This window comes from Propithecus coquereli, unplaced genomic scaffold (genome assembly GCF_000956105.1).
Source record: "Propithecus coquereli isolate 6110/MARCELLA unplaced genomic scaffold, Pcoq_1.0 Scaffold946, whole genome shotgun sequence".
NCBI classification, from domain to species: domain Eukaryota; kingdom Metazoa; phylum Chordata; class Mammalia; order Primates; family Indriidae; genus Propithecus; species Propithecus coquereli.
In genome coordinates this window covers 71,540-84,315 of record NW_012155796.1, presented here as the reverse complement: position 1 = coordinate 84,315, position 12,776 = coordinate 71,540, and the positions used below count along the sequence as shown (strand labels likewise).

The 12,776-nt window shown below is 61.5% G+C and overlaps 1 protein-coding gene across 2 annotated transcripts; it reads right to left on the bottom strand.

The window, feature by feature from the left end:
* FLII (flightless I homolog (Drosophila)) lies at positions 1–12,499 on the bottom strand. Of its 2 annotated transcripts, none has more exons than XM_012664971.1 (30): positions 12,337–12,499; positions 10,605–10,715; positions 10,265–10,336; positions 8,952–9,032; positions 8,550–8,635; positions 8,305–8,466; positions 7,849–7,952; positions 7,347–7,522; positions 7,107–7,264; positions 6,625–6,709; positions 6,140–6,287; positions 5,827–5,963; positions 5,441–5,653; positions 5,021–5,200; positions 4,122–4,204; positions 3,918–3,992; positions 3,699–3,782; positions 3,453–3,624; positions 2,814–2,918; positions 2,540–2,731; positions 2,060–2,248; positions 1,795–1,934; positions 1,477–1,708; positions 1,217–1,371; positions 1,071–1,131; positions 858–986; positions 665–771; positions 475–580; positions 280–345; positions 1–199 (listed from the first exon to the last, which is right to left on the bottom strand). In XM_012664971.1, exons 1-30 carry the CDS (start codon positions 12,397–12,399, stop codon positions 65–67), a joined length of 3,807 nt encoding a protein of 1,268 aa, XP_012520425.1. In that variant the 5' UTR covers positions 12,400–12,499; the 3' UTR covers positions 1–64. The 2 variants fall into 2 exon arrangements, with proteins under 2 accessions (XP_012520425.1, XP_012520426.1); XM_012664972.1 differs by having other exon boundaries at positions 5,827–5,960.
* Between the last annotated feature and the right edge of the window lie 277 nt (positions 12,500–12,776).

The window sequence follows — 12,776 nt, the reverse complement described above, 5'->3', positions numbered from 1 at the left end:
CTAGCAGGTGTGGACAGAGGGCCCCTTCCTCACCCAGGCTGGGGGCTGCAATGGGGGCACTGCCCTAGGCCAGGGCCTTGCGGAAGGTGCTCCAGGCATGGAAGCAGCGAGTGAAGGCGTGCTGCTCATTGCCCTTGCGGACCAGGCGCAGGCGACGTGGCCGCTCGTGCTCTTTGGATCGCATGTGCTGAATGTACACCTGGTGAGGAGGACAGTAAGCTTTGAACGTTCCTCCCAGGCCTGCGGACCCAGCCTCAGCCTTCCCTCCACGCAGCTCACCTGGCAGGCCTTCAGACTGAGTTTGATCTCCACCTGGCTTGTCTGGGTTCCCACCCACATGTAGACCTGTGGGGACAGCAGGGGAGGTGGTCACAGGGGTGCCTTAGGAATACTCCTCTTCCTGCCACAGAGCTCCATTTACAAGTGGGTAGGCTCCTCCTTGTGTGGGTGGGGCCCACTGGCAGGGGGCCTTACCTCCTGGCCATTGTCCAGCAACATGATGTCATCGTCTGCCAGGTCATCTTGGCAAAAGTCAGAGCATTTCTCAGTCACTGCGAAGTAGCCCTTTTCGTTGGAACACCTGAGGGTCAAGGTGAGGCCAAAGGTCATAAGCAGCAGTGCCAGGACTAAGGGATCCGAGGGAGGGTCAGGGCCATGGCCTCACCGGAAGAGCCGCGTGTGCTTCATATATTCAGCGTCATCATCATAGGGCTTCTGTGCCCCGATGCCCACCCAGAAGAAGTTCTCAGGCTCCTCACCTTCGTTGATGACCTGTGGGAAAGGGCCAGTCCAGCCCAGGGCCCCTGCCTGCCCCAGCTCAGCTCCCTGCTCACTTGCCCACCTGCCCATCTCGTTACCTGCTTACTGTAGGAGGCGTCAAACATGGTATTCAGGATGTCTTCTGCCAGCTTGGCCTCGTCAGGGTCTGATGCTCGGCCCACCCAGGCATACACGATGCCTTGGTTGTCCTCACTCTCGAAGGGAACCTGGAGAGCATGCAGGGGTTTGGGCAGGTCCAGGCCCCGACCCACCCCTGGAGCCACTGTCCTGGCTCACACCCACAACCCTACCTTGAGAATGAAGCAGAACTCAGAGTTGAGGAAGCTGGAGTCAGTGTTGATCTGGATGCATCTGGGAAGGGTGGGGGTGTCAGCAGGCAGTCAGGGCTGGGTCCCCAACCCCTGCCTGCTGCTATGCCCTCCCCTGAGCCAGGCACCGGGTACAGAGGGCGCTGCCGTTGGTACGAATCTGGTACAGGCTCGGTTGCAGGGCGCCCTGGGCCACCTTCCTCTTGCCCCGGTGGATGATGAACTTTCTCTTGAAATGAGACAGGAACTTGGGGTTCTCCTGCTGCTGTGTCATTCGTACCACCTAGGGGTGTGGAAATGTCAAGGGCAGCTCCCTGGACCCCAAACCTTGCCTGGGTCTGTGTCCCACCACACCCCTCCACTGGCTCTCAGGGCGTGGCAGGAGCACCTCCAGCTTGCCGGGAAAGAGACTTTCGAACTTCTTCTGCAGGCTGAAGGTAAAGGTGAGCCAGCCCATGTTGGAGGCCTCGCGGCCCTGCCAGAAGTACACGATGCACTGGAAGTCCTCCTCGGGCTGTTTCTCCTCCACCTCAGCAGCCGCCGCCTCACCTTTGCCCTCGGTCTTCTCCTCCTCCTCGTCCTTTTTCTCCTCCTCCTCGTACTCTACGGGTACCCAGTACCTGCCGGGTTGGGGGGCAGTGAGCAGGGGACTGAGCCCCCAGGCCCAGGGGCGGGCTCGGGACAGGGAGGCGTGCTGGGGCGGCACCTGCAGAGGAAGACGTAGCAGTCCTGCGTGTAGAAGTGGCCGAACTCCTCCTCCGGCAGCCGCGCGAACTTCTTGCCCTCGAGCACGAAGCCTTCCATGCCGTCCAGGTCCTCATTCCACTCCTCCATCAGCTGCTCCGCCTGCAGGCGACAGGCCCCGCCCCGCCGCAGGTCTGAGCAGCGCGCCGCGCGCAGGCCCCGCCCCCGCCGCCCGGGCCCCGCCCCGCACGCAGCCCCCGCCCCCGCCGCCCGGGCCTCGCCCCCACCTCAGCCAGCGCCATCGGCGGCTGCCGTGGCAGGAACAGCGCAGTCAGGTCAGCTTTCATCTGGTCTTTCTTCTCCGCGTCGCGCTTCACCTTCCCGGAAAGACCAGGGCCTTGCAGCACGGCCTCCGCGTTACGCGTGTAGTCCACTGTCAGCACGTCATCCCAGTTCTTGAACTTGGCCTTGAACACCTGCCAGTGGAGGTAGGAAGGTCATGAACTGAGGGGTCCGGCATGGTTAAGGTTAGAGTCAGAGGAAATTGGTGGAGGCTCGGGAGGCGGGGTGCAGGAGCGACCCGGGGGCGGGGCCTAGGAGATGGGGCCTTGGAAAGGAGGAGGGACAGGTGGTGGAGGGGGCGGGGCCCGGGCAGAGGTCTAGCGAAGGGTAGGTAGGTTTGGGCCCAGCTTTGAAGGGCAGTTATGGAACCAAAGAGGGGTTGGGGCAGGATAAGTCCGCAGGATCGTGGGGAGCGGCGAACACACCTGTGCCTCGGTGCCCTCAAGGCTGCGGCTGACTGCGGCGTGGCGCGGCCGGTGCAGCATCGCGCACAGCTCCTGGCCCAGCTTGAGGGCGGCGGCGCGCACCAGGCGTGGGGACTTGCGGCCAAGCCAGATGAACACGTCGGACCAACAGTCCAGGATGTACACACAGCGTGTGTCCAGCAGGCTCTGCAGCTGCAGGACCGGAGGCAGGAGGTCAAAACCTGGCCATGAGGGTAAAGGATCCCGGTCCCCCCATCCCTCCTGTGCGTCTCACCAGCCGCATCCCTGGCATCAGCTCCACCTTGGGCCGTTTCTTATGTTCCACAGAGAGCTTGTAGTTGATCTGTGGCAGCTCCAGGTAGCCCAGGCCCAGGCCCACCTGGCAGGAGAACGAGCAGGGCATGGCAGGGATGGGGTCTGGGGACAGGAGCCTCACCCACACAGCCCCTGCTTGGAGTCTGGCCCCGCCCTGCAATGTGGCTCACTGCTAGCTCCTGTCTGGACCTTTTTCCCTCCTCTTCCCCAAGGTCGTTTTAAGGATATCCTATCAGTGGAAGGGCTCTTAAACAGTGCTTTCCCTGTGCCATTTCTAATTCTCTAACTTGTCCCTTTCCTGCTCACAAAACCCCCATGGCTTCCTGTCACCCACAGAATTAAGGCCAGGTTCCCAGCCCTGGCACCCAGGCGTTTCTGTCTCCCCCTCCAGCTCCACCTTCCTGGAAACACACATCCTCATGCTATTTCGCAAAGCCAGTCTCCAGACCTTTGCTCAGGCTGTTCCTTGTCCAGAAGGTGGCACCCTCTCCCCACCGAAGTCCAGATGGAGCCCACAGCCACAACAGAGGTGCATGGCCTGTCCCCTCAACCAGCTGGTGAACTCAGGCCAACCCTGCACCCCAGCATCACCGCTCACCTTGTACAGCTTGGGCTGGGGTGGCCAGAAGTCATCGGGCACGTGCTTCTTGATCTCGGAGGGCTCCCCACCCAGAACCTCCCAGAACTCTGGGGGCTCCTGGCCTTGCACCAGCAGCGTGATCTCAGCCTTCCCTTTCCGCTCGTTCTTGTTAATTTTCTCTGCAAAGAGCCTGAGGGCGGATGCAAAGCCCTCAGCAAGGCCCCCACCCCTTCCCCTTCCAAAACACCCACGCTCTCCTCGTACCTGGCCTTGGTGGTGCTGCTCAGCGTGGCCTGGGCCCCCCGCCACACGTAAATGTCCAGCCCTCGGTCCAGCAAGAAAACAAACCTGGCCGGGAAGGGGCAGGAGGCTGTTGTGACGGGGAATGGGACAATGAACCCTTCCAGGAGGCCTAAACCTGCCCCCACTGGTGGAGAGGAGGATGGGGGTCAAGCACTCCCACCTCACATCTTGGAGGCTCACCTTGGGTCCAAGGAAGCGCCCTTGAGGGGCACAGGCTCCAACTTGATGTTCTTTTTCCCATACACGCGGTACATCCTGGGGACCAGGGCAAGAGTGGCTCAGGGCTAAGTGGGGCCCTTGGTGCCCACACTAACACCCTCCCCCCAGCCCTGCCCTTGCCAGCAGAGTCCAGGTTACTACCACCTACCCTGCACACACCCTCACCTGGTGACGTAGTGCGTGTCCTCCACAGTGTAGAAGCCACTGGCTGTTCCCCCCTCAATGTAGGAGATGTCATTGTCAAACACCTGTGTGTGAGGGTGAGGATTTTTATCACTCAGCTGCCCCCTTTCCCACCAAATACCACCTGTCAGGCAGGGTAGAGTTGTATACAGGTGAACTGGATGCTATAAATCTACGATAATGTTATCAACAAAAAAAGATCTGTGCCTATAAACTTAAACAAATGTTACACTGTTGGATGTGCAAAAGTATGTGTTCATTTGTGTGCATAAAGATATATGCAGCATGTTTAGATATGTGCGTGTCAGGGTATAAGAGCAAGCAGGTTTGTGGAAGAGTGCAACTCTGGGTGCAAAACTCAGGATGTGTGTGTGTGTGTGTCTAGGCATAACCAGCGGGGGCGGGCAGCCTGCTATCTCTGATTAGTAATTTATTCAAGACTGGACTCTGGTCCAGCCCTGGCCAGCCTCCTTGGCACCCAGGGATAGACCCGCCCCCTAAGTGCTATTGGCCCTGGCTCCCCTGGCTCTCTTGGCCACACTCCTTCAAGCCTGTGCCCAGCTGCCTATGCCAGCCCATGGGTCTAGCTCCTGGTCCCAGCCTGCCCCCTTATCCTATCCTGGTTGAGTCCAGCCCCTGTTCCAGGCCTTTCCTCCACTGATCCAGGTTTTGACCACCTTTGGTCTCACCTCTCTCCCTGACCTCACCCTGCCTTAGGTTCTGCTCAGCATCCTTAACCCCACCATTGTTGGCCTCATGGCCCCACCCTGCCCATCAGCCCCGCCTGCCTGCCTTTGGGCCCACCCGCCACCCAGCCCTATGCACAGAGCTCCCTGGGTACCCCTTCTCTGCCCGGCCCCCTCACTCTTGTGGGCTGGCACCTGCAAGAACTCCTCGCTCTCGTCGCCCATCTCCTCCCGCACTGTGCGGCACTCAGCACCCAGGTAGTTGCGCAAGTTGACAGCGTGGATGGCAGAGCAAGCCTTCTTGTCGAGTGTGGCCTCCCCTCCGATCCAGTAGTAGATCTCCCAATTCAGGGAGCCGCTGTCATCCAGAAAGGTCTAGGAGCCAAGGCACCACCGTTTAGCCTTCACTGGGGCCCATCCTGGCTTTCCAGCTGCCCCTGAGAGGCCACTCTGTCTGGCACGGGCTTCCAGCCCCAGGATGTACTGCCACCTTTGCCAGCCCACCCCCACCTGGCCTGCCCACCTCCCACATTGCCTCGCTGAACAGAACTAGGAAGGCAGGAACTCAGCCATGTGCGACGAGGGCCCTGGGCCCACAGCGTGCCCAGCCCTCACCTTGAGCACGATGTAGCAGTCGGCCTCGTAGAACTTGCCGTGGAAGGCTTCCTCCACCAGCACAGGCACGAAGTTCTCGATCTGCCAGATGGTCAGGCCGGGCAGCTGGCCCACATCCTCCGTGAAGAACTCAGAGTAGTCGAGGCGTGGCTTCTCCAGGCCCTGGTCCCAGCGCCGCACCTTCCCCCCAGGGGCTCGGGTGTCCACACTCTCCTGGGGTCACAGTGCACGGCTTAACTCTGCGAAGCCACTTAGGCTGTTCTCTCTGCTTACTGCCCAGCTCAGGGCCTTTGCATGTGCTGTCCTCACTACCCACGGCCCCCTTTCCCTTTTGGCCTAGGTCACACAGGCTGCCTTGAGCAGAGCCCAGCCCTGGCCTGGCTTACCTCCTGCTTTTTGTTCTTTTCCTGGGCCACGTCAGACATGCCCTTCAGCACCTGCTTGGCCTGGTCATCGTGGGCTGAGTCCTTGCGCCTCCGCAGCCGCATCTTTCTAGCGAGGGGGTCCTTGGGCCCACTCCCTGCTTAGGAGGGGGGCAAACCCCTGAGCCCTGGCTGGGCCCACCCCCTTGGGCATCCAGCCAACCAGGGGCCAAGCCCATCCCCCAGGGTCCGGAGAGTATCCCACCCAATTTACAGAGGGATGAAGCGAGATCCAGAGAGGAGCCCTCATTCCCAGGCTGGACCTTCCCATCCTCACCAGCTGCTGCTGCGGCCACCGTGGCCGGGGAGGCACCCGCCAGCCGTAGCTGGTTTTGGAGCGAGAAGTCAATGTTGTACCACTCAGCGGCACGGTCAGCAGGCTTGGGTGGCATGACCAAGTTGGGGTTCTCCCTCACGTCCAGGACCTGCCCCATGGGTAAGCAAAGCTGGCACTGAGCCTGGGTCCCCTGTGTCCCTCCCAGCCACACCATACCCGGTTTCTTGCTCTTCTTGTCTGCAGATGCGAAGTCTGAGAAGCCTGGGGCTGGGGCCAGGGACCTAGGTTCTTGTCCCACCCACCTCTGGGGCTAGTTGTGGGGCTTAAATGACACTATCAAGGGTGTTCTGGATGCAGGGATGTGGCTCACCTTCTCCCCATAGCCACCCTGGCATTGGCCACCCCTCTAGGAGGCCTCTGCTGGGGCACCCACCCCCAGGGCACAGCCCTCTCCCCACCCTCAGCGAGGGCTGGCCCGCCCTGACCTCGATCTCCGTCAGGAAGTGGATGGCCTCTGGGAGAGTCACCAGGCGGTTCTTGTTCAGGACAAGTTTCCTCAGCTTTGGGCACCTGTGAGGACAGGGCCAGCTGGCCTCAGGGAGGTGACAGACAAGGGGGGAGGGTGGGGAAACTTCTGGTCCTCGGGGAAGGGAGGCAGGTAGGGCCAGAGGAATGGAGGGGGGCCCTCTGACCACGCTAGCAGGCACTGTGACGTCCACAAGGGGATGGAAGCAGCTGTGTTCCAAACTCATGTGGCACTGGAGTCTTCAGACCTTATCCCTAACAGCACCCTCCCAAAGGGTACTCTGGGGAACCCAAATTGGGAATTGCTGGCATGGGACTGTGGTCTTCATCCACAAGGCACATTAAACCCTCAGTGCTGTATGATGCACCACAGGGTGGCTTCTGGCTGTGATTCTGTGGCTTTCTGTGCTGTGAGCCCCCAGCTATCCCCGCCCCCCAGCACCTGCAGAGACTTTCGGGGACGAGCTCCAGGTTGTTGTTGGCGGCCATGAACTCTTCTAGGCTGGCCAGCTTGCCGATGCCGGAGGGCAGCCCGTCGAAGTCCAGCTTGTTGGAGTTCAGGTACAGTTTCTTCAGCTTGGTGAGCTTGCAAATGGCCGACTAGAAGGGAGCCAGGTGAGGTGGGGGATCAGGGCCAGGCCCAGTGGCCTCCCCCCACTGCCCCCAAGGGCCCCGGACGCACAGGTAGTGAGGTGAGCTGGTTGCGGGACAGGTTCAAGGTCTCTACGTGCACCCACTGGTCGATGCACAGGGACAGCTCCGTGATCTGGTTGCTGCTGAGGTTGAGGCGGCGCAGGCTGGGGAGGGTGTATAGGCACTCGGGCACCCGCGTCAAGTCATTGCAGGACAGGTCCACGTCTGGAGTGTGGGAGGCACATCAGCTGGGGCCCACACAGCAGGAGCCAGGGGCAGCCAGCCCTAGTGTGAACCCCAACTCTGCCACCTCCAGGCTGTGTGGCCTTAGGCAAGTGACAACCTCTCTGTCCCATTTGTCCATTTGGAGCAACTCCCTCACCTGGATGGGTCTAGGCATAAAGTTAGTGCTCACAGTTTGGTGTTGGTCATCACCGTGATGACAGAAACAGTCATCACATAACCGTATCCCTCTCTCTGGGAAGTGGTCCAGGAAGCAGGGTTCGACCCCCTTTGTCCATCAGGAAGCAAGAGAGCTCAGAGGGACCGACCTGCGAGGTTGCTCAGGCCCTCCAGGCTGGTGGGGAGGTTGCTCTGGGTGCGCTGAGTATTCCGCAGGTGCAGGGTCTGCAGGGCTGTCATCGCCGGGAGCTGTCTGCAGGGTGACGTGAGAGTCAAGGCAGGGCAGGGCCCACCCAGGGGGTGTTGAGCGCAGGGCCTGGAGGGGCAGGCCCAAGAGCCTGGGGCCCAGAGGGCAGGTATGTGGCCATGTCTGCCTGAGGGGACGAGGCCAAGGGTGGCTACAGGGCAAGGTAGACAGGAGGACAGGACTGATGGGGGGGGTGTGACACTTAGGGGCCAGGCCTGGGCCTGAGGGGGCGACTGCACAGGAGGGATGGTGGTGTGGCTGGGCCCGAGGGGGAAAGGTCAGGGCCCTCCCTGGGGAGGAAGGGGCAGGCCAAACTCTGGGGGTAGCTCTGCTATGGGGTGCCGCGAGGGGCGCCCACCGGAGCTGCGCGTGCAGCAGCGGGTTCCCGTTGAGCACAAGCGTCTGCAGGTGCACCAGGCGGCGCATCTGCGGGGGCAAGCTCTCCAGGCGGTTCTCGCTGAGGTCCAGGTACAGCAGGTCGGTGAGGTTGATGAAGAGCTGGTTGGGGATGGCGTCGATGCTGCGGGTAGGCAGGGGCTGCCTGGGTCAGCGCCAGATCCCCCGGGCCCGCCCAGCCCCGAGCCCGCCCCACCATGCCAGCACCTGTTGTGGCCGAGGTTTAGCACCAGCATGTTCTTGGCATTCTCCAACTCCCGCGGGCACTCCGTTAGCTGGTTGTGGCTCAAGTCCTGGATGGAATGAGCAAGGCCCAGGTCGGGGTGTCTCCACCCTGCCTATGCCAGGCTCCAGATCAGGCAGGGCATGGGGGAGGGGGAGGTCGATGAGGGAGCTTCAGGGCCAAAGGGAGACAGCTGGGACCTTGGCAGGAAGGGTGCCTGAGTTAGGGATCTAATTCTGGGAGTGACCTCAGGCGAGGCACTCCCCATGCCAAGCCTCAGTTTCCCCATCTGTACAATGGGATCACAACGGCCCCAGGACCTTTTATAGTGCAGGGGCACTGACTGGGCTGGCTAGCACAAGGGCCAGGTGGGTGGTAACACTGACCAGGACTGAGAGGTCATCCAACTTGAAGATGTCATCAGGGACTCCAGAATTCTTCAGGCTGTTGGCTCGGGCCACAATGGCCTGGGGATAAACCATAAGGGTCCATGATTCCTGGCTTCCACCCCCAGAAAGCAGCAGAGAGGCCGGGCAGAGGTACCTCCTCAGGAGCCCCCCCCGAGGCCAGGCCTGAGTGCTCTCCCCTCTCTGGCATCTGCTCGAACAGTCCCTCCACCTCGCAGGTTCTTCTTATCCTCCCAGTGAGCTCCTAGTCAAACCTCAAAGTCCAGCTCAAATGTGCCCCAGAGCCCAGCACAGGGCCCTCAGAAACATTTTATGCTCAAACAATCCCCCCTTCTTAATTCCAGGAGGCAAGATGGGCGTGTGAGTCTGAGTTGGGGTTTAGAGCAGGAGAGGACTGGACCAAAGAAATCGGAACAAGGACTGGGAGAAAGTCTCGCTTTGTCTTCCCTGAGGCAGAAACCTCCCCACACTACGTACGTGCAGAGAACACAAGGATGAGAGTGGACAAGGCCAGGGAATGGTGCCGTGACTGCAAGCAACGACAGGAGCAACGGCAGCCACCTGACACTGTCCAGCCTAACGTCCCTGCGGCACCATGCTGCTGTCCCATGTGGTAATCGCTGATGCTCCCAACCACCATATTTGCAGATGAGGCCCAGAAAGTAGAAGGGACTTGTCCAAGGTCACGTAGCCAGGAAGTGGCAGAGCCCAGCTTTGAACTCGAGGAGCCCAAGTCCAGATGCTGTGCCCTTAACATCTCCAGGGCTCTGGCCTTGGATGAGAGGACCCTCGCTGAGGCCCACAGGGTTTGGCCAGGGCCTGATGTTCCAGAATGTCAGAGCACCCTCCTGGCCAAACCCCACCAGACCCCAGTTCTACCACTACCTGGCTGTGTGACCTGGTGCAAGTAACCTGCCTTGGTGGCCATGTTGCCTCCTCTGTGACACTGGTGTCGGTCAGGAGTATGTGAAAAAAATCCACATAGAACAGTTGGAATGCTGCTCAGTCTGTACTGGCTTATTATTGTAGCTGTTGTTCAAAATGGGTGGTGGGAATTTGGATTTATTTTTAACCTTTTTCCCCACTGAATTCTGTGATCCATATGGGTTGTTTTACACAGGGTATTGTAACTTCTTGCAACAAGAGGGACCCTCTTGTGACACCTGGGCCCCTGAGCCTGACATGGAAGTTAGCAGAGATGCTGGCCCAGCCTGGGGTTTGGCCCTGCCCTCACTTCCCGGCCAGACTTCAGCCCCAGCCCCAGGCCCAGCGGCCGCCTGGCCAGCACTCACCCGCAGCGACGGCAGGCTGGACAGCTCCCCGTGAAGTGTGGTCAGGTTGTTGTGGCTCACGGACAAGTGTTCCTGGGCAGGGACAGGGGAGCAGAGGGTGTCCAGAGTCCCTGTCTGCCACCACTCGTTTGTACCAACCCGGAGGGCCCTTGGCCATACACCCTCCTTTCCTCAGACCCAGCCTCTACCTGCACACCTCTACCAGCTCACTCCGTCTCTGCCAGCCCTGCGCACAGCTGTTAGCGTTTTTCCTCTCTCTGGAGAACCGTCTGCCTTCTCCGCAGGCTCTGCCCACCTGGCTCAGCCATAGGGACCCTCCCTGCCCGCCCAAGCCCCTTACCAGCTTCTGCAGGGCAGCCAGCTCCTCTGGCAGGTAGCAGAGGCCAGTGCGGTTCAGCTTCAGCCATCGCAAGCTGGTCATGGCCTTGACATTCTCAGGGAAGTAGCCGCCCTGGGGGGTGGGAGGGTCTCACGGTGAGGCTTGTCTGGGAGTGTGGAGTCCCTGCTCGACTACCTGCCATGGCCCACGGGAGCCTTTGGGGAGCAAAGAGCCAGTTCTCATCAGCTGTGAAAGCGGGACGTGTCACTTCATCACTCTGTGCCTCAATTTCTTCATCATAAAATGGGACTAATAAAAGCCCCCACATGACAAAAGCGGTGGCCTAAGATTTGTCTCTCTTGCTGGATTCAGCCCCAGGAGGGCCGGCACAAAACTGGCCTGTTTCAGGTGATATCCCAGCACCCCGATTTGTGGTTAGCTTGGCTCCAATCCCTTCGTCTGGCTTTCCAGGGCCTGACTGGGCTGCCTGGGGTGGGGGTTCCCCAGAACCTCTGCGAAGGCCCCACCTGTGCCCTCACCTTGCCATCAGCATACAAGCGACTCATGGTGGGTCCAAAACCCTGCTGTGCAGAGGCCGTGGTTCCCAACCCTGCCCGGCACAGCCTGGCTCTCATCCCCCACACGAGGATGTCCCCCTCAGCACCTCCAGTCCTTGTGGCACGAAGTCTGGGGCAGCATGTGTATCAGTGCCCTTGGCTGGTGCCCCCTTGCCCCTATGGCCACGTTCCCGGCTGGTGACTTAGTCTCTCTCCCAGTCCAGCGAAGACAAATGGAGACCTCAGGTAAGGATGGTGGGGATGGAGACAGGAAAAGGGGGTGGCTGCCTGCTGTTAGTGTCAAAGCTGTGTACACGTGGGTAAATGCAGCAAAAACCTGCCTGCCTTCTCGGCCCCAGCCCCGGCTGACACCTAAACCGACCCCAGCCAGACTCTGCCCCTCACCCGCCTCACAGGCCAGGCTGACCCCTGGCCAGCTCTCCTCTCTCTTCCTTCTCTGCTCCTCGCCTTTGGTCCCACACTGCCCACCTGTTCTTGAGTCCCTAGAACCTCCCTCTCACCAACTGGCTGTGGCAGGCTGGGCTCCAGACCCTTGTCCCCCTGCTATATCAGTCCAGCAGCTGCTCAGACAACTGCCACCCAAGACCTCGCACACCTGCCTGACACACCAACAAATCTCATTACATCCCATGTGTCCTAGAGGGCTACTTTCAAGCCCCTTCGCTGGATGAGAAAGCCCAGGTTCCCAGAGCGGAAGTGACTTGCTCAAGACCACACAGGATGGGAGTGGTGGTGGCGGGGACAGGGCAGTGATGAGTTGTCTCCAAACCCGCCCCTGGGCAGCCAGGCCACCAGTCCTGAGTCAGGGCCTGGCTTGGGTGTGTGACCTCAGTGGGGCGGGGAGGTGGGAGCACCCCACCATGCCTCTCTCCAGCCCGGGGCGGAGAACAGGGACACGGGGTGGTGGCTCCCAGCCGGCCCCTCGGCGTGACTCCCAGCCCAGGCGTCTGCCCGGGGGCCGCGGTGCCTCGGTCTTCCCGTGAAGGCACTGGCCAGAGGCATCGGGGGTCCGTTCCGGGCAGCGGGAGGCCGGGGGAGAGCCCCACCCAGCCCCGGTCGCGGTCCCCGGCGGCGCGCAGGACCCGGAGGCGGCCGAGACAGGAAGCGGGCACCGGCGCGGGCGGGCGGAAGGGAAGGCCCGCGGGGAGGCTCGGCCCGCCGCCGGTCCGGCTCACCTTGAAGTCGTTGCCGCTGAGGTCCACGCCGCGCACGAACGGCAGCACCCCGGTGGCCTCCATGGCGCCGCTCTCTCTGCCGGGCCGGGCGCGGGGGTGGCCCGGGGAGCCGCGGGCTGGGCCAGGGCCGGCCCCGCCCCTTTAACCCGCCCGAGCCCGCCGCCAGGGGAAGCCGGCCCCGCGCCCTACACCGGGCGCACCCGGGTAGCTCCACGGGGAGGCGCCGGCTCGCTGGGCCTCAGCTTCCCCGTCTGTGCGGCGACTGGAGAGGCCTGGAGGATGCAGGCCCCCGTGCTCGAGCAGGAGGCTTCCACAACCTCCACGCTCAAGGCCCAGCGCCCCAGGCCAGGGCTTCACGGCCGCAGGTCCAGACACTGTCCCCGCCGGGCCGCTGCACGGCTGAAGGTCGCTGTGACCCCGGAGAGATCCCAGACCCAGGC

Excerpts from the sequence above, each read along its gene's own strand:
- FLII (XM_012664971.1), bottom strand. The coding sequence starts at position 12,399 with ATGGAGGCCACCGGGGTGCTGCCGTTCGTGCGCGGCGTGGACCTCAGC. Across the intron at positions 5,964-6,139 it reads GGTGGCCGCAGCAGCAGCTG|CAGGGAGTGGGCCCAAGGAC; the intron begins GTGAGGATGGGA and ends CCCCCTCCTAAG. Across the intron at positions 5,654-5,826 it reads AAAAGAACAAAAAGCAGGAG|GAGAGTGTGGACACCCGAGC; the intron begins GTAAGCCAGGCC and ends CTGTGACCCCAG.